The sequence below is a fragment of the Pseudophryne corroboree genome, chromosome 1, assembly GCF_028390025.1.
Source record: "Pseudophryne corroboree isolate aPseCor3 chromosome 1, aPseCor3.hap2, whole genome shotgun sequence".
In the NCBI taxonomy this organism is placed as follows: Eukaryota; Metazoa; Chordata; class Amphibia; order Anura; family Myobatrachidae; genus Pseudophryne; species Pseudophryne corroboree.
The window spans coordinates 702,714,281-702,741,118 of record NC_086444.1 but is presented as its reverse complement, the minus strand read 5'-3'; the positions used below and the strand labels follow the sequence as shown (position 1 = coordinate 702,741,118).

Genomic DNA, 26,838 nt, shown 5'->3' with positions numbered 1-26,838 from the left:
AGAAATATGTAAAACATTTTCCATAGCCTCAATCATGTAACGTGTGGCCCTACTGGAAGTCACATTCGTCTCTTAATCGTCGACACTGGAGTCAGTATCCGTGTCGGCGTCTGTATCTGCCATCTGAGGTAACGGGCGTTTTAGAGCCCCTGATGGCTTTTGAGACACCTGGACAGGCACAGGCTGTGTAGCCGGCTGTCTCATGTCATCAATCTTTTGTAAAGAGCTGACACTGTCACGTAATTCCTTCCATAAGCTCAGCCACTCAGGTGTCGACTCCCTAGGGGGTGACATCTCCATTACAGGCAATTGCTCCGCCTCCACACCATTTTCCTCCTCATACATGTCGACACAATCGTACCGACACACAGCACACACACAGGGAATGCTCTGATAGAGGACAGGACCCCACTAGCCCTTTGGGGAGACAGAGGGAGAGTATGCCAGCACACACCAGAGCGCTATATATATACAGGGATAACCTTATAGAAGTGTTTTTCCCCTTATAGCTGCTGTTTTATTAATACTGCGCCTAATTAGTGCCCCCCTCTCTTTTTTAACCCCTTTCTGTAGTGTAGTAACTGCAGGGGAGAGCCAGGGAGCTTCCCTCCAACGGAGCTGTGAGAGAAAATGGCGCCAGTGTGCTGAGGAGATAGGCTCCGCCCCTTTTTCGCTGACTTTTCTCCCGCATTTTTATGGATTCTGGCAGGGGTTAAAATACATCCATATAGCCCTGGGGGTTATATGTGATGTATGTTTGCCAGCCAAGGTGTTTTTATTGCTGCTCAGGGCGCCCCCCCCCAGCGCCCTGCACCCTCAGTGACTGCAGTGTGAGGTGTGTATGAGGAGCAATGGCGCACAGCTGCAGTGCTGTGCGCTACCTTGGTGAAGACTGATGTCTTCTGCCGCCGATTTTCCGGACCTCTTCTTGCTTCTGGCTCTGTAAGGGGGCCGGCGGCGCGGCTCTGGGACCGGACTCCGAGGCTGGGCCTGTGTTCGGTCCCTCTGGAGCTAATGGTGTCCAGTAGTCAAGAAGCCCAAGCTGGCTGCAAGCAGGCAGGTTCGCTTCTTCTCCCCTTAGTCCCTCGATGCAGTGAGCCTGTTGCCAGCAGGTCTCACTGAAAATAAAAAACCTAAAACTAAACTTTCACTAAGAAGCTCAGGAGAGCCCCTAGTGTGCACCCTTCTCGGCCGGGCACAAAAATCTAACTGAGGCTTGGAGGAGGGTCATAGGGGGAGGAGCCAGTGCACACCAGGTAGTCCTAAAGCTTTACTTTTGTGCCCAGTCTCCTGCGGAGCCGCTATCCCCCATGGTCCTTACGGAGTTCCCAGCATCCACTAGGACGTCAGAGAAAACATGCATTTTCATAACCAAAAGGCGCCCGACGTTAGCAGAGCTGCCAGCTGACTCATGCCAGGCATCTCCTGAAGAACTAGCAGTGGTGCTAGGGAGCACCAGCCAAAATCTTGCCTAGGGCATCATATTGGTTAGGGCCGGCTCTGCGTTGCAACATGGGTTATCCAGGTGCAAAGTTACTTGCATTTTTTGTTTTGTTTGCTACCAGCTGAGAATCAGCCCCCTAATAAGTATATTGCGGCCGGCCCCAGTGTATGACGGGTTAATAGTAGTAGTTCTTACAGCCCACATGTGACATGTGCGATCATGTGACCACGGTTTTTTATTTGTCCTTCCCCCAAGATGCCACGCCCTCACTTTTACTGAAGACACCAACATGGCGGCCAGTAATTACTATGGTTTTGGCAACGACGGACATAGCGGGTAAGCAGGTAGATAGGGCGGCGGATAGGGGCTCTGGGAGCGGGGTGATTACCTGGAAAAGGGCAGATGCTTTGCTTTGATATACTGGGCAGTGTGTGAGCGGCACTTTTTGCTGTTGATGCCCATTCTCGCGACGGGAGTAGAACGGAAGTAGCGCGGCCCCGTCTTCGTCCTCCCCCTCAGGTTGTGCCGCTGCCACACACTCCCGTCGTTACACATGTACAGTGGCCCGTACAGGCACGAACTGCAGGTAGTTCCAGCGTAACGTACGTGTCTGCAGTAAAACCAGTTTATTCCAGGATCCTCGGTATTGCGCACGTTGGGGGCCATTTACTAGCCGTCTACAAAATGCCGCCTGGGAGCAGGCTGAGCGTGGCATGATGGGCCAGACGTTTTGCCTTTTGTACTGTTCGCATATTAAATGCTAAACCAGGAGCCCTGTAGCAGGCCGGTGAGTTGAGACGTTTTTTTTGTGAGGCCGCTCGGTAATTTGCCATGATAGTAGAGCTGCAAGTGGATCTACGGTTACAGACTGCACGGCCTGGTGTACGCGCTGCTGCAGAGCATTTAGGATTGTCTGATCAGTGCACGTTTCACACCGGCTTCTCGTAGATTTTCACTCAGGCTATATGTTGTTCAGGATCATATTATCGTAACTGAAAGATGTATTTTCTTTTCACTGCTATTCTGATGGGTTTTGACAACTATTAACTTATGAAAGTATATGTAATTTGTATTGTACTTGCAACATGTTTTGTTCATTAGGGGTTTTGTATGCGGGTGGGTAAGTTGTTCATTCTTTTGTCTACTTTTTAAAAATAAATAAATACAGGAGGTTGGGGGCATATGTATCAGAATATATTCCCCTGAAAACACCAGTTTTTGGCATGGAAAGTCCCCAGAAATATAAAGGACACCCTGTATTTATGTAAAGGTCACTGCTGTGACCCCTAATTTTCGATTGAAAAAAACGGCATCCTTATGGGATGCTGAATGCCAGTATACAGACATCGGCATCCCGTTCGCCATGATGCCGGCAGGGGGGCGCGAGTGCTACGAAGGCCCTATGCGGGCTTGGTGGCAAGCGAGAGGCTCATTCTCCCTCTATAGGTGTTGAGGACAACCACAGAGGTGTAATCATCTACTTTGCCAGTATTCCTGCAGCAGTATCGTACCCCGGTCAGGATCCTGGCGTCTGTACTGAGACAGCCGGGATCCGACGGGCGGTATTTTAACTGCATACCGCAAGAACATCTCCCATAGGCTTCTATGAGGCTTGCTAAAGGCTGCATTTACCAAGCTCTGGTAGCTAACGCCATCTTCATATGTCATTAGCGGTTGAAGCCTATGGGAAACAGATGATAATTGTTGTTATACTTTATGTGGCACCACGAGGGTTCCGCAGCGCCCAGTTAGAGTACATAAACAAATAATCAAAACAGGAAAACAGTAACTTAAGGGCCCCATACACTAGTACGATTTCATACAATTCCGATATATCCGTCTGATATATTGTATGAAATTGTGTACAATCGTATGTGTCTTAGATCGTATCCAATCAAATGCGCGTCCCCGTGGCTGTCGGATAGTATCCCCTAGGTCGTTGGTGCACTAATGATATATCGGAATTGGATGGAATCAGAGGAAAAAAGTGTTTTTTGTGCATGTGCTATATCGCATGCAATGTATCACAGGGAAGTTTGACTGACATTCCCAGCCCCCGTAGCCCTCTATCCAGCCCATCAGATATATCTCATGGTACAATTGTATGCCGTACGATATACTGCATGAGATGTATAGCGGCTTCATCAATAGCATGCAATATATCTTATGCAAAAATAGCACAAAATTACCAAATCATATGGAATCACTCCCGGGAAGGTCCCGGGGGAGTTCAAGGGAAACTGCATCCAACTTCAGCCTCAGACATATCGTTGTAGTGTATGGGGCCCTTTACAGTTGAAAACAATATAGGATAAGTACAGGGTAAATAAACATAGCTACAAAAGCAGATGACACTGAAATGAATATCAGGTGGCAGAGGACTGCTGGAGTTGAAGATTATTAAAGAGAAAGGATAAGCACATGAGAGAAGAGGGTCCTACTCATGAGAGGGTTACATTCTAAAGGTGAGGGGTAGACGGGTGACACACACGAGGTACATAGAAAGCGTGTAACAGAGGGTTAGGATGAGATTTGGCTGGGTTTGGTGAAGAAGTGGGTCTTGAGAGCCCGTTTGAAGTTTTGTGGAGAGTCTGAGGGGGTGAGGTAGGGAATTCCAGAGTATTGGAGCAGCACGTGAAGAATCTTGGAGGAAGCAATCGGGCAGGAGAGTCAGCTTGCATTACTGGGAGGATCCCTTGCTCTGGCAGTGGCCATTCTCATGTGCAGTAGTGCTGTTGGCCTCCGAAGCAGATTGTAATCGCATTAACTGTTTTTTAATAAGCAAATTAAATTATTAGGTTTAAAATCTGAGAGTTAAGTACACCCCCAAGTTTAGCACATTTACCAATGTCCTGTAATGCTTTTTTACTTATTACTTTCAAGTTGAGATAGAAGTGTTTGTAAACAACTAAAGGTCTTGCAAGTATGGTGGTTACATATACTATTACTGAAAAGTTATGAGATGAAATTGCTCAAAGTGAGTTCTAGAAAATTGGTGGTTCTTTCTCCAGAACTCATTGTAGCTTCACACTTATCTCTACTTTATACGAGAATCTTTGACCTTTAATTAGAGCTTTCTACCCAGGAACAAAGGCAAAATAAGGTATAGGGCTAAAGCTGGTAACGCAAAAGCAGATAAATTGTGCTGATGCAACAAAGTAATTATCTGATTGGTGTACACACTGAGCAGTTTCTAGCTTAAGATGCATACACACGGTACAATGTATGCTTAGGATTTTGACTATATAGTCAGTATCGCACCATGTGTACACAACTTGTGATACCGATGCACGCTCCCGTGGGTTCGGTATCGCAAGGAAAAATAGACTGTACAGGCAAGACAATTTTGACTATCTAGTACAAAGTATAGTATAGTCAAAATCGCACATAGCCAATATCTCAAGTAAAGATGGTCAAAATTGGCACATAGTCAATACCTCACCGTATGTATGCACCTTAAGGTGTGTACACACAGAGCGATATGGCTCAGTGATTTTGACTATATAGTCAAAATCGCTAAGAAAGTTTGTGCATATCACTCCTTGTGTACCCGCTGGGTCGCTATTGCTGGGAAAAATAGACTGTGCAGGCAAGTCAATTTTGACTAGGTCGCTGGAAAAGTAAAAGCATTACCCTATTTAAATGAGTTAGTCAAAATCGCTCATAACCATAATCGCTTGCACAGTTAGTCAAAATCGCTGGTACAGTTACAGATAGTCAAAATCGCTTCCTGCCAGTTCACGGTAAATCGCTCAGTCAAAATCACTCGATATCCAAAATCGCTCCGTGTGTTCGGACCTTTAGTTTGTAGTTTCTTTAGATATCTTCAACAGGATCTGGACGCCATGACTGAGATACAGATGGCCCCTCTCAGGTGAGACTCTGCTAGCGCCTGGCATATTTTTTTGCTGGAATTGCATCTTAGTCACAATGCACCAGGAGACTTTGCTAATCAGGTTGATATGCAACAGTTGTACATCTGTGTCTAGGTTGATGTACATTAGGGTTAACAAGGCAGTGTAGGAAATGTTTTTTTAGTTTCTCTAACGTCCTAGTGGATGCTGGGGACTCCGTAAGGACCATGGGGAATAGACGGGCTCCGCAGGAGACTGGACACTCTAAAGAAAGCTTTAGTACTACCTGGTGTGCACTGGCTCCTCCCTCTATGCCCCTCCTCCAGACCTCAGTTAGAATCTGTGCCCGGCCAGAGCTGGGTGCCTTTAGTGGGCTCTCCTGAGCTTACTAAGAGAGAAAGTATTTTAGTTAGGTTTTTTATTTTCAGAGAGCTTCTGCTGGCAACAGACTCTCTGCTACGTGGGACTGAGGGGAGAGAAGCAAACCTACTAACTGCGGCTAGGTTGCGCTTTTTAGGCTACTGGACACCATTAGCTCCAGAGGGATCGAACACGGGTACCTAACCTTGATCGTCCGTTCCCGGAGCCGCGCCGCCGTCCCCCTCGCAGAGCCAGAAGTACAGAAGCAGCAGAAGCATGAAGACATCGAAATCGGCGGCAGAAGACTCCTGTCTTCACTTAAGGTAGCGCACAGCACTGCAGCTGTGCGCCATTGCTCCCACAGCACACCCGCACACTCCGGTCACTGTAGGGCGCAGGGGGGGCGCCCTGGGCAGCAATTAAGATACCTTTTGACACAATTAGACATATATACAGTCAGGCACTGTATATATGTGTGAACCCCCGCCATTTTTTACACATAGAAGCGGGACAGAAGCCCGCCGCTGAGGGGGCGGGGCCTTCTTCCTCAGCACACCAGCGCCATTTTCTCTTCACAGCTCCGCTGGAAAGACGCTCCCCATGCTCTCCCCTGCAGTATCCAGGTGCAAAAAGGGTAAAAAAGAGAGGGGGGGCACATAAATTTAGGCGCAAATTATCACAAACAGCAGCTACTGGGTAGACACTAAGTTACTGTGTAATCCCTAGGTTATATAGCGCTGGGGTGTGTGCTGGCATACTCTCTCTCTGTCTCCCCAAAAGCCTTTGTGGGGTCCTGTCCTCAGTCGGAGCATTCCCTGTGTGTGTGTGTGCGGTGTGTCGGTACGTCAGTGTCGACATGTTTGATGAGGAAGGGTACGGGGAGGCAGAACAAGTGCAGATGAATGTGGTGTCGCAGCCGACGGTGCCGACACCTGATTGGATGGATATGTGTAAGGTGTTAAATGATAATGTAAGCTCATTGCATACAAGGTTGGATAAAGCTGAAGCCTTGGACCAGTCAGGGTCTCAACCCATGTCTGGTCCTACAGCTCAGAGGCCGTCAGGGTCTCATAAGCGTCCAATATCCCAGATAGTTGACACAGATGCCGACACGAAGTCTGACTCCAGTGTCGATGACGATGATACAAAGTTGCAGCCTAAAATGACTAAGGCCATCCGCTACATGATTATAGCAATGAAGGATGTACTGCATCTTTCAGAGGAAAACCCTGTCCCTGACAAGAGGGTTTATATGTATGGGGAGAAAAAGCAAGAAGTGACTTTTCCCCCTTCACATGAATTAAATTAATTATGTGAGAAAGCGTGGGATTCCCCTGATAGGAAGGTTATAATTTCCAAGAGATTACTGATGGCGTATCCTTTCCCGCCAACGGACAGGTTACGCTGGGAATCCTCCCCTAGGGTAGACAAGGCGTTGACACGCTTATCTAAGAGGGTGGCCCTGCCGTCTCAGGATACGGCCGCCCTAAAGGATCCTGCGGATAGAAAGCAGGAAGCTATCCTGAAGTCCGTTTATACACATTCTGGTACACTACTGAGGCCAGCAATTGCTTCGGCCTGGATATGCAGTGCTGTAGCAGCATGGACTGATAATCTCTCGGAGGAGATAGATACCCTGGAAAGGGAAACTGTTCTATTGACCCTGGGACATATCAAAGACGCTGTCCTATATATGCGGGATGCCCAGAGGGACATTTGCCTGCTGGGCTCTAGAATAAACGCAATGTCCATTTCTGCCAGAAGGGTCCTATAGACTCGGCAATGGACAGGTGATGCCGACTCTAAAAAACACATGGAGGTGTTACCTTATAAGGGTGAGGAATTGTTTGGGGACGGTCTCTCGGACCTAGTGGCCACAGCTACGGCTGGGAAGTCAAATTTCTTGCCATATATTCCCTCACAGCCAAAGAAAGCACCGTAATACCAAATGCAGTCCTTTCGTTCACAAAAAAGCAAGAAAGTCAGAGTTGCCTCCTTTCTTGCCAGAGGCAAGGGTAGAGGAAAAAAGCTGCACCCATGCAGCCAGTTCCCAGGAACAAAAGTCCTCCCCGGCTTCCACTAAATCCACTGCATGATGCTGGGGCTCCACAGGCGGAGCCAGGAGCGGTGGGGGCGCGTTTCCGGCATTTCAGCCACCAGTGGGTTCGCTCACAGGTGGATCCTTGGGCTATACAAATAGTGTCTCAGGGATACAAGCTGGAATTCCAGGTGATGCCCCCTCACCGTTACCTAAAATCGGCCTTGCCAGCTTTCCCCTTGGAAAGGGAGGTAGTGTTGGCAGCAATTCACAAACTATATCTCCAGCAGGTGGTAGTGAAGGTTCCCCTCCTTCAACAGGGCAGGGGTTAATATTCCACCATGTTTGTGGTACCGAAACCGGACGGTTCGGTCAGACCCATTTTGAATTTAAAATCCCTGAATATTTATCTGAAGAAATTCAAGTTCAAGATGGAATCGCTCAGAGCGGTCATTGCAAGCCTGGAGGAAGGGGATTTTATGGTGTCTCTGGACATCAAGGATGCGTACTTGCATGTCCCCATTTATCCACCTCATGAGGAGTACCTCAGGTTTGTGGTACAGGACTGTCATTACCAATTCCAGACGTTGCCGTTTGGCTTGTCCACGCCACCGAGAATATTTACCAAGGTAATGGCGGAAATGATGGTGCTCCTTCGGAAGCAAGGGGTTACAATTATCCCATACTTGGACGATCTCCTCATAAAGGCGAGGTCCAGGGAGCGGTTGCTGATCAGCGTAGCGCACTCTCAGGAAGTGTTGCAACAGCACGGCTGGATTCTGAATATTCCAAAGTCGCAGCTGATTCCTACGACGCGTCTGCCCTTCCTGGGCATGATTCTGGACACAAACCAGAAAAAGGTGTTTCTCCCGGAGGAGAAGGCTCAGGAACTCTTGACTCTGGTCAGAGACCTCCTAAAACCAAAACGGGTATCTGTGCATCACTGCACGTGAGTCCTGGGAAAGATGGTGGCGTCATACGAAGCCATTCCCTTCGGCAGGTTCCATGTGAGGATCTTTCAGTGGGATCTGTTGGACTGGGTCCTGGTGACCACGGATGCAAGCCTCCTAGGATGGGGGGCAGTCACTCAGTGAAGAAACTTCCAGGGGCTGTGGTCAAGTCAGGAGACTTGTCTGCACATCAATATCCTGGAGCTAAGGGCCATATACAACGCCCTGAGTCAAGCGGAGCCTCTGCCAACCAGTGCTGATTCAGTCAGACAACATCACTGCAGTGGCCCATGTAAACCGCCAGGGTGGCACAAGAAGCAGGATGGCAATGGCAGAAGCCACCAGGATTCTTCGTTGGGCGGAGAATCACGTACTAGCACTGTCAGCAGTGTTCATTCCGGGAGTGGACAACTGGGAAGCAGACTTCCTCAGCAGGCACGACCTCCACCCGGGAGAGTGGGGACTTCATCAAGAAGTCTCCACGCAGATTGCAAATCGATGGGAACTGCCACATGTGGACATGATGGCGTCCCGTCTCAACAAAAAGCTACAAAGGTATTGCGCAAGGTCAAGGGACCCTCAGGCGATAGCGGTGGACGCACTATTAACACCGTGGGTGTTCCATGTGTTTCCTCCTCTTCCTCTCATACCAAAGGTGCTGAGAATTGTAAGAAAAAGAGGAGTGAGAACAATACTCATTGTTCCGGATTGGCCAAGAAGGACTTGGTACCTGGAATTGCAAGAAATGCTCACAGAGGACCCATGGCCTCTGCCTCTCAGACAGGACCTGTTACAACAAGGGCCCTGTCTGTTCCAAGACTTACCTTAGCTGCGTTTGACGGCATGGCGGTTGAACGCCGGATCCTGGCGGAAAAAGGCATTCTGGAGGAAGTTATTCCTACGCTGATAAAGGCTAGGAAGGACGTGACAGCAAAGCATTATCACCGTATATGGCGAAAATATGTTGCTTGGTGTGAGGCCAGGAAGGCCCCTACAGAGGAATTCCAGCTGGGTCGATTCCTGCACTTCCTACAGTCAGGTGTGACTATGGGCCTAAAATTAGGGTCCATAAAGGTCCAGATTTCGGCCCTATCCATTTTCTTTCAAAAAGAACTGGCTTCACTGCCTGAGGTTCAGACGTTTGTTAAGGGAGTGCTGCATATTCAGCCCCCTTTTGTGCCACCAGTGGCACCTTGGGATCTTAATGTGGTGTCGAGTTTCCTGAAATCCCACTGGTTTGAGCCACTTAAAACTGTGGAGCTAAAGTATCTCACGTGGAAAGTGGTCATGCTGTTGGCCTTAGCTTCGGCTAGGCGTGTGTCAGAATTGGCAGCTTTGTCATGTAAAAGTCCTTATCTGGTTTTCCATGTGGATAGGGCAGAATTGCGGACTCGTCCGCAATTTCTGCTAAAGGTGGTGTCATCTTTTCATTTGAACCAACCTATTGTCGTGCCTGCGGCTACTGGTGACTTGGAGGATTCCAATATGCTGGACGTAGTCCGGGCTTTGAAGAGTTGTGACCAGAACGGCTGGAGTCAGGAAGACTGACACGCTGTTTGTCCTGTATGCATCCAACAAGCTGGGTACTCCTGCTTCAAAGCAAACTATTGCTCGCTGGATCTGTGGCACGATTCAGCAGGCTCATTCTGCTGCTGGTTTGCTGCATCCAAAATCAGTGAAAGCCCATTCCACAAGAAAGGTGGGCTCTTCTTGGGCGGCTGCCCGAGGGGTCTCGGCATTACAGCTTTGCCGAGCTGCTACTTGGTCGGGTTCAAACACATTTGCAAAATTCTACATGTTTGATACCCTGGCTGAGGAGGACCTTGTGTTTGCCCATTCGGTGCTGCAGAGTCATCCGCGCACTCCCGCCCGTTTGGGAGCTTTGGTATAATCCCCATCAGTGATCGCGCAGAGCCAGAAAAAAAGTGGGTCCCAGGGACCCCTCACTTTTAAAAATTGGGGTCCTACCGTTCCTTTTCTGGGTCCCATTGAAGTGAAGGTTCATATTAATCTCCTTACCGATACAAACATGAAAACACAGACTTGATTTGGACACTACAAAAGTGTAGCAGGAGGGGGGAAGTGACAAAGCCGCTGGGCTGTGTAGCATACAGACACTGCACCAGAGCTGTAACTAGACATTTTGGCGCCCTTGTGGCAGAAAGTGAATTGGTGCTCCCGGTCCTACACTGCAAAGAACAGATAATGCGCGCCGCAAAAATTTAGGGGCGTGGCCACATAATAGTGCCAATTCACATTACACCACACAGTAGTGCCGTTTATGCGCATTGCACCGGGTAGAGCACATTATACACTCTGCATCGGGTACAGCACGTTACACACTTTGCGCCGGGTACAGCACGTTATACACTTTGCGCCGCAGCACGTTATACACTTTGCGCCGGGTACAGCACGTTATACACTTTGCGCCGGGTACAGCATTTTATACACTTTGCGCCAGGTACAGCACATTATACACTTTGCATCGGGTACAGCACGTTACACACTTTGTGCCGGGTAGAGCACATTATACACTTTGCATCGGGTACAGCAAGTTACACACTTTGCGCCGGGTACAGCACTTTATACACTTTGCACCGGGTAGAGCACGTTACACACTTTGCGCCGGGTACAGCACGTTACACACTTTGCACCGGGTAGAGCACGTTACACACTTTGCGCCGGGTAGAGCACGTTATACACTTTGCGCCGGGTAGAGCACTTTATACACTTTGCGCCGGGTAGAGCACTTTATACACTTTGCACCGGGTAGAGCACGTTACACACTTTGCACCGGGTAGAGCACGTTACACACTTTGCACCGGGTAGAGCACGTTACACACTTTGCACCGGTTAGAGCACTTTATACACTTTGCACCGGGTAGAGCACGTTACACACCTTGCGCCGGGTAGAGCACGTTACACACCTTGCGCCGGGTAGAGCACGTTACACACTTTGCGCCGGGTAGAGCACGTTACACACTTTGCGCCGGGTAGAGCACGTTACACACTTTGCGCCGGGTAGAGCACGTTACACACTTTGCGCCGGGTAGAGCACGTTACACACTTTGCGCCGGGTAGAGCACGTTACACACTTTGCGCCGGGTAGAGCACGTTACACACTTTGCGCCGGGTACAGCACGTTATACACTTTGCGCCGGGTACAGCACGTTATACACTTTGCAGCCACCACCTCAGACCCCCCCAGACACAGCGATCACGGGTGTCAGCGAGGGAAGGTGGTATCCACAGTGATTGTGCGGAAAAGGGTGGGGGGGGGGAATTGTGCAGGAAGGGGGTGCTCAGTTATTGCAGGTGTCTCTGGAGGGGGTGTCCTGCCTGTGACTCACAACACCATATCGATATTAGCTTATCCAGCCTGTAGCAATGGCCCCCAGCAGCCGCATCTTACCAGCGCCGCATCACCCTCCCTCCCTCCCTATGTAATGAGCCAGGCGAGGAGCGGACAGAGCAGCAGAGTAGCCGCTGCCCCGCTCACTGTCCCGTCTGCCAGGCTGTGTGGACATTGCCTCCCACTCGCAGCGTCGGTCCCGTATCCCGCGGCAGCGCACAGACGGGTGAGGACAGGGAGGAGGACGGATCACACACTGACAGTGCATTGCCGCGCAGCGCGTCCTCACCTTTAAATTCAAACCTGGAGTCCGCCCTGCAGCCGGCACAGAGAGCGCTGCTAAATCCCGTCTCAGCCCCAGCATTCGACTGCTGTCACCCGGAGCCCAAGGAGGAGGATTCAAGCTGCAGAGCGGGAAGAGAAGTCAGGACGGAGGCTGCCGCAGTGATTGGATGAGAGGAAACGCTGCCAGCAGTGATTGGTTGGGGACTCTGCTGGCTATGACTGGTTGAAGAGACGCGACGTGCAGCTGCCTGCAGTGATTGGTAGGGGAGTCACAGCGCGTCCCGCAGGACCCCCTCATTTTTCAAAACTGAGTCCCCCACTGCCTATAATGCGTAAAATACGCGTTATAGCGCGTTTTTGCGATCACTGCCCATGGTCCTTACGGAGTCCCCAGCATCCACTAGGACGTTAGAGAAAATAAGAATTTACTCACCGGTAATTCTATTTCTCGTAGTCCGTAGTAGATGCTGGGCGCCCGTCCCAAGTGCGGACTTTCTGCAATACGTGTATATAGTTATTGCTTAACAAAGGGTTGTGGTTATGTGGCATCGGTTGAGTGATGCTCGGTTGTTCATACTATTAACTGGGTAAGTTTATCACAAGTTGTACAGTGTGATTGGTGTGGCTGGTATGAGTCTTACCCTGGATTCCAAAATCCTTTCCTTGTAATGTCAGCTCTTCCGGCACAGTTTCCTTAACTGAGGTCTGGAGGAGGGGCATAGAGGGAGGAGCCAGTGCACACCAGATAGTACTGAATCTTTCTTTAGAGTGCCCAGTCTCCTGCGGAGCTAGTCTATTCCCCATGGTCCTTACGGAGTCCCCAGCATCCACTACGGACTACGAGAAATAGAATTACCGGTGAGTAAATTCTTATATATAGATATATATAGATATATATAGATATATAGATATAAAGTCACATGCCAAACACTCGGGGTGAGGTTTAAGACAGAACCAGCACTCTGCGTAGTTTTCAAGACAAGTTTTACTCCAAGCCGTGCTCCAATCATAAAGTAATCACATCGACATCAGCATGAAAGACAAAGGCATATACTCATCACTGGTAAATTCCCAAACAGCCGTTTTCGGTGAAAAACCTTCCTCAGGGGAATAACCATGCATAGGATCTAGCTGCCATGTGAAAAAGTGCTTGCGTGCCGTGCAACTTTTACATCAATTGTGTGCACATTTTATGTGCTCACAATACTGTACTCACCACAAACACCTGGAGTCCAGTGCCGCCCAGGGAGGCCAGTCCCGCCGCTGTAAGTACACCCGGAGATACGGGCAGTGGAACGCACGCCGTTCACCACGTGTCCGGAAGTTCCGGCACGTGGAGCGCAGGCTGCGTATCACGCGGCGGAAGTCCCCCCAAACGGTGTAGTGCACGCTGGCAAGATGTCCCCGGGCAACAAAAAACTGTCCCCCGTGGTCCAGGTGGCAGTAACAGTAACACATGTAATACAGCAATTCTTGATTCACCATGGATTACAATGCTGGCCACAGGATTAACATAAGCAAAGACATTAAATATAACGAAAGTCAAAATTACACAAAATAGGACACCTATGTGCCATCAGTATTAATTAATGTAATAAATAATGTTCTAATGTGCTCATGAGATCAAAATAATCCTGTAGAAATACTCACATGGGTGCATCAGAAAAAAGAAAGAGAAAAAACCAACATAAAAAAGTAAAAGACATGAGAGATAATAGGTGGGAAATGCAGACATGTGTACACAGAGTCTCAGAAAGCAGTAAATATCAAAATGTTATTGTTATAGTGGACACATTAATCATCGTGTCCATCAGCATATCACGGGATCCAACAGATCACTGCACCCTAAAGAAAGGGTACCAGGGAAAATTCTTCATTGAGCCCATGGGGCGTCATAGCGTCCATCTGATATATCCATCGACATTCTTGCTGAAGTAGCAGTCTGTGTCTGTCACCTCCCCTCCTCAGGGGGGGTATATGATCAATCGGCATGTAGGTGAATTCACTCAATTTGTGTCCAGCAGAGACAAAATGCTTGGCAACAGGAGGTGTACTGCCATCAACCTTCTGGTAAGCTTTTTTAATCGAGGATCTATGCATGGCAATCCTCTCTTTGAGCATCCGTATGGTTTTACCAATGTAGATCTTCTTACACGGGCAAGCAATCATGTAGGTCACAAATTTAGTTTCACAGGTCATTCTGTGCCTCAAGGTATATTTGGTTCCCTTATACGGATGATAGCAGAACTTGCCAGTTAGCATAAAGCTACAGTTAACGCATCCATGGCATCGGTAAGCACCAGATTGAAGCCGTAGCCACTGAGTTCCCCTGCCCACTCGTGGGCTAATATATGAGAAGGTTACTCGCTCCTTCATGTTGCGACTTCGTCGGTAGCAGAAAAGTGGCAGCTGTTCACAATATTGCCCCATCACAGGATCCGTTTGTAAGATATGCCAGTGTCTACGGATGGATTGTCGGGCATCATTGGAAGAAATCGAGTATGTGCTGGCAAACACCAATCGGTCTGACTCCGATTTGGCCCGAGGTTTCAATAGATCCTCTCGTGAGAGCTGCATGCACTTATCAATGGCTTGGCGTACTTCTGTCTTCTGGTAACCCCTACTGATAAAGTTATCGCCCATCCTGGTGAGTGCCTCATGTAGTGTCCTACGATCAGAGGTGATTCTGGCAACACGAACCAGTTGGGAATAGGGTAGACCCCTCTTCAATGCCATGGGGTGAAAACTAGATGCAAGAAGGAGGGAGTTTTTGTCAGTGGGCTTCCTGTATATCCCTGTGACTATAGAGCCATCCTGCACTCGTACAGACAAATCGAGGAAATTAATCTCGGAAATGTCATAGGTGCAGGTAAATCTGATGGATCCCGGAATGCTGTTAAGTTTGGCAACAAAATCAATCAACCTCCGTTCACCCCCAGTCCACAGCACAAATAGGTCATCGATATACCGTACGTAAAATTTAATGTACTCGGAAAAAGTTGAATCACCCATAATGTGCCTCTGTTCATATTGGTACATGAACAGATTGGCATACGATGGGGCCATGTTAGACCCCATCGCGGTGCCCTTCAGTTGTAAATAGAACGAGTTGTTGAACAGGAAGTAGTTTTTGTGAAGTACAACTTCCATCAATAAAAGAACAAATTCCAACGGAGGACCCTTGTACTGTGGACTGAGGGAGACGGACTCTTTTACAGCAGACAGTCCCTCAGTATGCCCAATGTTTGTGTATAAACTGGTGACATCCAAGGTCACCAGTATACAATCCCTTGGGAGCGGGCCAATGGCATTAAGTTTAGAAAGGAAATCGGTGGTGTACTCCAGGTGTTTGTGGTGAGTACAGTATTGTGAGTACAGTATTGTGAGCACATAAAATGTGCACACAATTGATGTAAAAGTTGCACGGCACGCAAGCACTTTTTCACATGGCAGCTAGATCCTATGCATGGTTATTCCCCTGAGGAAGGTTTTTCACCGAAAACGGCTGTTTGGGAATTTACCAGTGATGAGTATATGCCTTTGTCTTTCATGCTGATGTCGATGTGATTACTTTATGATTGGAGCACGGCTTGGAGTAAAACTTGTCTTGAAAACTACGCAGAGTGCTGGTTCTGTCTTAAACCTCACCCCGAGTGTTTGGCATGTGACTTTATTTACGATTTAACCGGACACCTGCTTTTTATTAATGGAGAGTGTCAGTGCGGCTTCCCGGGACTTTGTTCTGTGATTTTGATATATAGATATATATATATATATATATATATATATATATATATATATATATATATATATATATATATATATATATATATATATATATAATATATATATATAGAGTTATATAGTCAGGAAGAAAGACTGCGGCACTCAGGGTCTTGTTTTAGTATAGAGATGTATTAAAAATACATTACAAAGACCATCCAGTATAGAGATGTATTAAAAATACATTACAAAGACCATCAACGTTTCGGGGTGTCTAGCCCCTTTGTCAAGATGTGAGAGAGTGAAAGAAGTGCTAAAGTGACTTACCTATAAAGGAAAGAAAATCCGCCAAACCGCCAGTGAGTGGCCGTCCGTGATCCCGGTGCGCGGCCAGAGCGGCACTGTGTAGTGACGTGCGTGCGCGGCTCGTGATGACGTGGCTGTTCCGTTGCTAGGTAGCAGTCGGGACGCCGAGGACGGGATGCGTGCACGTGACCTAAACACGATATAAAAGATCAGTGCACTGTGACCACCCCAGGCCCCCGGAAAAGCATGTAAATCACAACATATAAAGCATAAATGGCAACCAATCTTGTCAGAGAGGGGATAGGAGCCAGTTAAGGGCAACGCTGTGACAGTGCTTGGGCAGGCGGCATGCAGGGCCATGAACCATACAACACTTGTGATAGATATACATGCATAAAAGGAAGGGGGAAAAAACAGAGTGCAGTAAATTGGGTAAACCCCTATGTTACCAAACAAATCAGGCAAAGCTAATACAAAGCTGAGATCATGACGGATGTCGACCATGATCTGTCAGTTCTTGTAATGATGAAGGCTGTATTGTTGGAAAGTCATCCAAATGTGCTCCACACTATTCTTTCATTGAGCCCATCCGGCTGTGTGGTATTGAGTCTGAAAATCCAGGAGGTCTCCCTGCGAAGGAGTAGACCATCCCGGTCCCCCCCTCGGAGGGATTTTGGAACGTGATCTATGATGACATGCTTAAGATCAGATAAACAGTGCCTTGCTTCATGGAAGTGTCTGGCCACCGGTTGTTCCGAGGAACTCCCGGCGAGGGCCGCCTTGATTGCAGAGCGGTGTAGAGCCATGCGTTCCCGTAAGGATCTAATAGTCTTGCCCACGTAGCATAAGCCACAAGGGCAAGTGATCAGGTAAATGATGTAGGTGGAAGTACAGGTTACCACGTGACGTATGGCAATCTTCTTACCTGTCCGTGGTACGATGAAGATAGAACCCGTCAACATATGGCTGCAGGTTGTGCAGCCCAAGCAGCGGTAGCACCCTGGCTTCTTGGTCAAGAATGAGTCCTTTTGAAATCGGGTGGAAGGGCTCGAGATGTTAGTAATGTCGGTATGTACTACCAAGTCCTTGATGTTACGGCCTCTTCTATAACACATCATTGGGGTCTTGTGCTTGTGCTTATAGTTATATAGATATATAGATATAGATATATATATAGTTACATATAGATATATAGATATATAGATATATAGATATATAGATATATAGATATATAGATATATAGATATAGATATAGATAGATATATATATATATATATAGATATATATAGATATATAGTTATATATATATAGATATATAGTTATATATATATATATATATAGTTATATATATATATATATATATATAGTTATATATATATATATAGTTATATATATATATATATATAGTTATATATATATATATATATATATATATATATATAGTTATATATATATATATATATATATATATATATATATATATATATATATATATATAGTTATATATATATATATATATAGTTATATATATATATATATATATATATATAGTTATATATATATATATATATATATATATATATATATATATATATATAGTTATATATATATATATATATATAGTTATATATATATATATATATATATATAGTTATATATATATATATATATAGTTATATATATATATAGTTATATATATATATATAGTTATATATAGTTATATATATATATAGATATATATATATATATATATATATATATATATAGATATATATATATATATATATATATATATATATATATCTATCTATATTAACTTCCCAAACAGGCGGCACTTGGAGTCTTTCAAAAGTGCATAAAGTGCTTTATTGCAGTGCTGTCATCATATCAACAGTTTCGGGGTCGCAGCCCCTTCATCAGGATAACAATACAAACAAAAATTAAGTGTTTAAATACCTTAACCCCACACCAGTTCTCCTCGCTACCTCCAATCACGCCGCCCGGTTTCCGGTCACGTCCACCAGGAAGTGACGCGTACCTTGATCCGACCAGCTGACGTGTTGGGGCTGAAAGAGAGGTTACCATAGAAACCACTCCGTTACTAACATATAAAATGTAAACAAACTCCATGTGCAATACTTTCTAAGAGCAGATATAGCTGCGCTGTTTCCAACATTTCTAGCAAAGGTTAAACAGGGAATCACTCATATACAACTGGTTACTACCAATATTCTTAACGGCATAATATCAATCTAACATTAAAATATGTCCTCTGCAGCCAGGCTGGTTTTTCTATCTCTTGTTAAGACTATGTAGCATGAATCAACAAAACGTAACAACTCATAGCTCAAGTTTATTTAAATTGTTACAAATGTAACATAGTCTAGACATCCTGTATCACAAAAAGCATCTAAGACTAAGAGACTCATTTAAACCCTTCGGGGATTGTGTTTAATTTAAATATCCACATCGCCTCTTTCTGTAGTAATTTCTTCGATCTGTCTCCTCCCCTCAAACTTCCTGGGACCTGATCGATAATTTTATAGCGCAAGGTTGCCATTCTGTGTTTTGCCAATAGTGTCTGGCCACAGGCTGATCACTGTGGCCCACCTTATAAGCTTCCCTAATGGCATACCGATGCTGCGCCATTCTGATCTTAAATTCACAATCAGTTTTTCCCACGTATGTCATACCGCAGGGGCAAGTAATCGGATAAATTACAAATTTAGAATCGCATGATAAAGGGTAACGTATAAAGAATTTTTTCCCGGTATGTGGGTGTTGGAATGTATCTCCTGTGCTTAAGTAGCTACAGGTTACACACCCACTGCAGCGGAAACATCCATTTTTACGTGATAAGTGTGTTTTGGATGACTTAAATTTAGATAAATCAGTTTTCACAACCATATCCCTTATACTCTTGTTTTTGGAATAACCAAACAATAGTTTGGACTGATACACTTCACCCAACTCTTTATCAGTAGATACAATAGGCCATAGTTTTTTGACATTGCTAGCTATTTGAGGACTGGTGGCATTATATTGTGTAACCCAGGGATATCTCCTTTTACATTGTTTCTCAGACCCAGGTTGCAGGAGTCTATCACGTGGTTTGCTTAAAGCTTTTAACCTAGCCTTTCTTAGTTCCTCCACAGGATAGCCTCTTTGTATAAATTTTTGAAACATCTGATTAAGCTGCAGATCCCTTTCTTCACAGCTGCTACTAATCCGACATACCCGTAAAAACTGTGAATATGGGAGACTTTGTATTGTGGACCTAGGATGGAAACGATCATACTTTAACAGATTATTCCTATCAGTAGGTTTTGAAAACATGCTAGTTATAATTTTACCATCCTTAATTGTTATACTCACATCCAGAAAATTAATCTGGGCAAAATCACTCACCATGGTAAACTTGATAGGACTATCTGTTAAATTATGTTGTTCAATGATGGTTTTAAGGGAAATTTCTCTATCGTCCTAGTGGATGCTGGGGTTCCTGAAAGGACCATGGGGAATAGCGGCTCCGCAGGAGACAGGGCACAAAAAGTAAAGCTTTTCCAGATCAGGTGGTGTGCACTGGCTCCTCCCCCTATGACCCTCCTCCAGACTCCAGTTAGATTTTTGTGCCCGGCCGAGAAGGGTGCAATCTAGGTGGCTCTCCTAAAGAGCTGCTTAGAAAAAGTTTAGCTTAGGTTTTTTATTTTACAGTGAGTCCTGCTGGCAACAGGATCACTGCAACGAGGGACTGAGGGGAGAAGAAGTGAACTCACCTGCGTGCAGGATGGATTGGCTTCTTGGCTACTGGACATCAGCTCCAGAGGGACGATCACAGGTACAGCCTGGATGGTCACCGGAGCCGCGCCACCGGCCCCCTTGCAGATGCTGAAGTCAGAAGAGGTCCAGAATCGGCGGCTGAAGACTCCTGCAGTCTTCTAAAGGTAGCGCACAGCACTGCAGCTGTGCGCCATTTTCCTCTCAGCACACTTCACACGCAGTCACTGAGGGTGCAGGGCGCTGGGGGGGGGCGCCCTGGGAGGCAAATGTAACCTATATAAAGGCTAAAAATACCTCACATATAGCCCCCAGAGGCTATATGGAGATATTTAACCCCTGCCTGGATTCACTAAATAGCGGGAGACGAGCCCGCCGGAAAAGGGGCGGGGCCTATCTCCTCAGCACACGGCGCCATTTCCTCTCACAGCTCCGCTGGTCAGGACGGCTCCCAGGTCTCTCCCCTGCACTGCACTACAGAAACAGGGTAAAACAGAGAGGGGGAGGCAAATTTATGGCGATATTTTGATATATATAAAGCAGCTATAAGGGAGCACTTATTATAAGGCTATCCCTGTTATATATAGCGCTTTTGGTGTGTGCTGGCAAACTCTCCCTCTGTCTCCCCAAAGGGCTAGTGGGTCCTGTCTTCGTTAGGAGCATTCCCTGTGTGTCTGCTGTGTGTCGGTACGTGTGTGTCGACATGTATGAGGACGATATTGGTGTGGAGGCGGAGCAATTGCCAAATATGAGGATGTCACCCCCTAGGGAGTCGACACCAGAATGGATGCCTTTATTTATGGAACTACGGGATAGTGTCAACACGCTAAAGCAGTCGTTTGACGACATGAGACGGCCGGACAATCAATTAGTGCCTGTCCAGGCGACTCAAACACCGTCAGGGGCTGTGAAACGCCCTTTGCCTCAGTCGGTCGACACAGACCCAGACACAGGCACTGACTCCAGTGGTGACGGTGACGAATCAACCGTATTTTCCAGTAGGGCCACACGTTATATGATTTTGGCAATGAAGGAGGCGTTACATTTAGCTGATACTACAGGTACCACTAAACAGGGTATTATGTGGGGTGTGAAAAAACTACCTATAGTTTTTCCTGAATCAGAAGAATTAAATGACGTGTGTAATGAAGCGTGGGTTGCCCCTGATAAAAAGCTGATAATTTCAAAGAAATTATTGGCATTATACCCTTTCCCGCCAGAGGTTAGGGAGCGCTGGGAAACACCTCCTAGGGTGGACAAGGCGCTAACACGCTTATCTAAACAAGTGGCGTTACCCTCTCCTGAGACGGCCGCACTTAAAGATCCATCAGATAGGAGGATGGAAAATATCCAAAAAAGTATATACACACATGCAGGTGTTATACTACGACCAGCTATAGCGACTGCCTGGATGTGCAGTGCTGGGGTAGTTTGGTCAGAGTCCCTGATTGAAAATATTGATACCCTGGACAGGGACAATATTTTACTGTCGTTAGAACAAATAAAGGATGCATTTCTTTATATGCGTGATGCACAGAGGGATATCTGCACACTGGCATCACGGGTAAGTGCTATGTCCATTTCGGCCAGAAGAGCTTTATGGACGCGACAGTGGACAGGCGATGCGGATTCAAAACGACATATGGAAGTTTTGCCGTATAAAGGGGAGGAGTTATTTGGAGTCGGTCTATCAGATTTGGTGGCCACGGCTACAGCCGGGAAATCCACCTTTCTACCTCAAGTCACTCCCCAACAGAAAAAGGCACCGACTTTTCAACCGCAGCCCTTTCGTTCCTTTAAAAATAAGAGAGCAAAGGGCTATTCATATCTGCCACGAGGCAGAGGTCGAGGGAAGAGACAGCAACAGGCAGCTCCTTCCCAGGAACAGAAGCCTTCCCCGGCTTCTACAAAAGCCTCAGCATGACGCTGGGGCTTCTCAAGCGGACTCGGGGACGGTGGGTGGTCGTCTCAAAAATTACAGCGCGCAGTGGGCTCACTCGCAGGTAGATCCCTGGATCCTGCAGATAATATCTCAGGGGTACAGGTTGGAATTAGAGACAGATCCACCTCGCCGTTTCCTGAAGTCTGCTTTACCAACGTCCCCCTCCGAAAGGGAGACGGTTTTGGAAGCCATTCACAAGCTGTACTCTCAGCAGGTGATAGTCAAGGTACCTCTTCTACAACAAGGGAAGGGGTATTATTCCACTCTTTTTGTGGTACCGAAGCCGGATGGCTCGGTAAGGCCTATTCTAAATCTGAAGTCCTTGAACCTGTACATAAAGAAGTTCAAGTTCAAGATGGAGTCACTCAGAGCAGTGATAGCGAACCTGGAAGAGGGGGACTTTATGGTATCCTTGGACATCAAGGATGCGTATCTCCACGTTCCAATTTACCCCTCACACCAGGGGTACCTCAGGTTCGTTGTACAAAACTGTCACTATCAGTTTCAGACGCTGCCGTTCGGATTGTCCACGGCACCTCGGGTCTTTACAAAGGTAATGGCCGAGATGATGATTCTTCTTCGAAGAAAAGGCATATTAATTATCCCATACTTGGACGATCTCCTAATAAGGGCAAGGTCCAGAGAACAGCTAGAGATGGGATTAGCACTGTCTCAAGAAGTGCTAAAACAGCACGGGTGGATTCTGAATATTCCAAAATCCCAGTTAATGCCGACAACTCGTCTGCTGTTCCTAGGGATGATTCTGGACACGGTTCAGAAAAAGGTTTTTCTCCCGGAGGAAAAAGCCAAGGAGTTATCCGAGCTTGTCAGGAACCTCCTAAAACCAGGAAAGGTGTCTGTACATCAATGCACAAGAGTCCTGGGAAAAATGGTGGCTTCTTACGAAGCAATTCCATTCGGCAGATTCCACGCAAGAATTTTCCAAAGGGATCTGTTGGACAAATGGTCAGGGTCGCATCTTCAGATGCACCTGCGGATAACCCTGTCTCCAAGGACAAGGGTGTCTCTTCTGTGGTGGTTGCAGAGTGCTCATCTATTGGAGGGCCGCAGATTCGGCATACAGGATTGGATCCTGGTGACCACGGACGCCAGCCTGAGAGGCTGGGGAGCAGTCACACAAGGAAGAAACTTCCAGGGAGTATGGACGAGCCTGGAAACGTCTCTTCACATAAACATTCTGGAACTAAGAGCAATATACAATGCTCTAAGCCAGGCAGAACCTCTGCTTCAGGGAAAACCGGTGTTGATCCAGTCGGACAACATCACGGCAGTCGCCCATGTGAACAGACAGGGCGGCACAAGAAGCAGGAGTGCAATGGCAGAAGCTGCAAGGATTCTTCGCTGGGCAGAGAATCATGTGATAGCACTGTCAGCAGTGTTCATCCCGGGAGTGGACAACTGGGAAGCAGACTTCCTCAGCAGACACGATCTTCACCCGGGAGAGTGGGGACTTCATCCAGAAGTCTTCCACTTGCTGGTAACCCGTTGGGAAAGACCAATGGTGGACATGATGGCGTCTCGCCTCAACAAAAAACTGGACAGGTATTGCGCCAGGTCAAGAGATCCGCAGGCAATAGCTGTGGACGCGCTGGTAACGCCTTGGGTGTACCAGTCGGTGTATGTGTTTCCTCCTCTGCCTCTCATACCAAAAGTATTGAGAATTATACGGCAAAGAGGCGTAAGGACGATACTAGTGGTTCCGGATTGGCCAAGAAGGACTTGGTACCCGGAACTTCAAGAGATGATCACGGAAGATCCGTGGCCTCTACCTCTAAGGAGGGACTTGCTTCAGCAGGGTCCCTGTCTGTTTCAAGACTTACCGCGGCTGCGTTTGACGGCATGGCGGTTGAACGCCGGATCCTAAAGGAAAAAGGCATGCCGGAAGAAGTCATTCCTACTTTGATTAAAGCAAGGAAGGAAGTAACCGTGCAACATTATCACCGAATTTGGCGAAAATATGTTGCGTGGTGCGAAGATCGGAGTGCTCCGACGGAGGAATTTCAACTGGGTCGATTCCTACATTTCCTGCAATCAGGATTGTCTATGGGTCTCAAATTGGGATCTATTAAGGTTCAAATTTCGGCCCTGTCGATTTTCTTTCAAAAAGAATTGGCTTCAGTCCTTGAAGTCCAGACCTTTGTTAAGGGAGTGCTACATATACAGCCTCCTGTGGTGCCTCCAGTGGCACCGTGGGATCTCAATGTGGTTTTGGACTTTCTAAAATCTCATTGGTTTGAACCACTAAAGAAGGTGGATTTGAAATATCTCACATGGAAAGTGACCATGCTTCTAGCCCTGGCTTCGGCCAGGAGAGTGTCAGAACTGGCAGCTTTATCTTACAAAAGCCCATATCTGATTTTCCATTCGGACAGGGCAGAACTGCGGACTCGTCCGCATTTTCTCCCTAAGGTGGTGTCAGCATTTCATCTGAACCAGCCTATTGTAGTGCCTGCGGCTACAAGTGACTTGGAGGACTCCAAGTTACTGGACGTTGTCAGAGCATTAAAAATATATATTGCAAGGACAGCTGGAGTCAGAAAATCTGACTCGTTTATATTGTATGCACCCAACAAGATGCTCGTTGGATCTGTAGCACAATCCAACTTGCACATTCTGTGGCAGGCCTGCCACAGCCTAAATCTGTAAAGGCCCACTCCACAAGGAAGGTGGGCTCATCTTGGGCGGCTGCCCGAGGGGTCTCGGCATTACAACTTTGCCGAGCAGCTACGTGGTCAGGGGAGAACACGTTTGTAAAATTTTACAAATTTGATACTCTGGCTAAGGAGGACCTGGAGTTCTCTCATTCGGTGCTGCAGAGTCATCCGCACTCTCCCGCCCGTTTGGGAGCTTTGGTATAATCCCCATGGTCCTTTCAGGAACCCCAGCATCCACTAGGACGATAGAGAAAATAAGATTTTACTTACCGATAAATCTATTTCTCGGAGTCCGTAGTGGATGCTGGGCGCCCATCCCAAGTGCGGATTATCTGCAATAATTGTACATAGTTATTGTTAACTAATTCGGGTTATTGTTGAAGGAAGCCATCTTTCAGAGGCTCCGCTGTTATCATACTGTTAACTGGGTTTAGATCACAAGTTGTACGGTGTGATTGGTGTGGCTGGTATGAGTCTTACCCGAGATTCAAAATCCTCCCTTATTGTGTACGCTCGTCCGGGCACAGTACCTAACTGGAGTCTGGAGGAGGGTCATAGGGGGAGGAGCCAGTGCACACCACCTGATCTGGAAAAGCTTTACTTTTTGTGCCCTGTCTCCTGCGGAGCCGCTATTCCCCATGGTCCTTTCAGGAACCCCAGCATCCACTACGGACTCCGAGAAATAGATTTATCGGTAAGTAAAATCTTATTTTCACCATCTCTCCATAAAATCAACACATCATCTATGTATCTTTGGTATAACCAAATCTGTGATGTTACCTCCACCTCCTGAAAAAACAGTTCCCTTTCCACTCCCCACATGTAAATATTTGCGAAGGCCGGCTCAACCGCCGACCCCATCGCGCAACCAGTGCGCTGAATGTAGAAACTTTTTTCAAACAAAAAATAATTGTGGGTAAGAGTAAATTCAAGTAAACTAAGAAAGAAACTGATGTCAGGGCCCCTATATCGTGGGTTATTGGTAATCAGATGTTTCACTGCTAAAAGGCCTGCCCCATGGGGAATACATGTATATAAACTAGTTACGTCAATTGACGCTAACATTATGTTCTCGGGTACAGCCTCTAGCATCGCTAGCCTACGTAATAGTGTAGAAGTGTCAAGTAAATGAGTCGGGGTGTCTTGAATACAAGTTTGCAAAAAGCAATCACAATAAATTGACAAAACCTCACACAATGACCCCCTGGCAGAAATAATTGGTCTGCCAGGTGGGTTAAGAGGATCCTTATGTAATTTCGGGATCACATAAAATACAGGAACCACAGGAAATTCAACCAACAATGCTCTGCGTACTGCCTCTGCAATAATACCATCTTTCACAGCCTGAGACAATAGACAATCTAATTCTGCTTTAAACACTTTTGTTGGATCTGCAGATAGTCGTCTATAAAGGGGGGTACACACGGAGAGATCCGTACTTAAAATCTAAGCAATCTTGCTAGATTGCTTAGATTTTAAGCACGGATCTGCCGTGTGTATGCCCTATAGCGATGCGCTGCCCCGCGCATCGCTATCGCCGATGCTAGATTGAGCTGCATGCAGGCTCAATCTAGCGGGTCGCTCACTTCACCGTTGTGTGAAGTGAGCGGCCCCCCGTCGGCTTTCCCCCTCGCTCAGCACATCGCGCTGTGCTGAGCGGGGTGAGAGATGTGTGCTGAGCGGTCTGTGTTAAGATCGCTCAGCACACATCTCTCCCGTGAGTACCCCCCTTAAGTCTCGGCATCAGACAGTAATCTTGTGCACTCCAATTTATATTTGTCAGTGTCCAAGATCACTATAGCTCCCCCCTTATCTGCACTCCTAATTATTCTATCCTCACGCTTACCTAGACTTTTCAGCGCCCCAAACTCCTCTCTCGATAAATTCGGGTAAGGATTAGTATAACACTTATTTGGTACATCTTCCAACAATCTACTAAACGTCTTAATTGACGAATTAACAGAATTTGGTTCAAAGCTGGATTTAGAATGTTTTCTCACCTTGGGGGGTAAGCTAGTGTCATCAGCATCTACAGGACCTGACCCTTGTTTACAGAAAAACTATATAATCTATATATCTGGCTTGCGGATATACAGTTGCACACCAATGTTCTGGTTTAAACCTGCACAAAG

General features: G+C 46.7%; 1 protein-coding gene across 4 annotated transcripts in view; it reads left to right on the top strand.

Moving 5' to 3' along the window:
• The first annotated feature begins 1,673 nt into the window (after positions 1-1,673).
• Positions 1,674-26,838, top strand: part of ZFR2 (zinc finger RNA binding protein 2) — a 463,201-nt gene continuing 438,036 nt past the window's right edge. For 2 of the 4 annotated variants that reach the window (XM_063914848.1, XM_063914847.1), the window contains exon 1: positions 1,675-1,780. In XM_063914848.1, coding sequence (XP_063770918.1) covers positions 1,734-1,780 — 47 coding nt within the window. In that variant the 5' untranslated portion in view covers positions 1,675-1,733. Of the gene's footprint in view, positions 1,781-2,137; positions 2,232-26,838 lie in introns of those variants that run through there. The other 2 variants (XM_063914849.1, XM_063914850.1) reach the window with 2 other exon arrangements.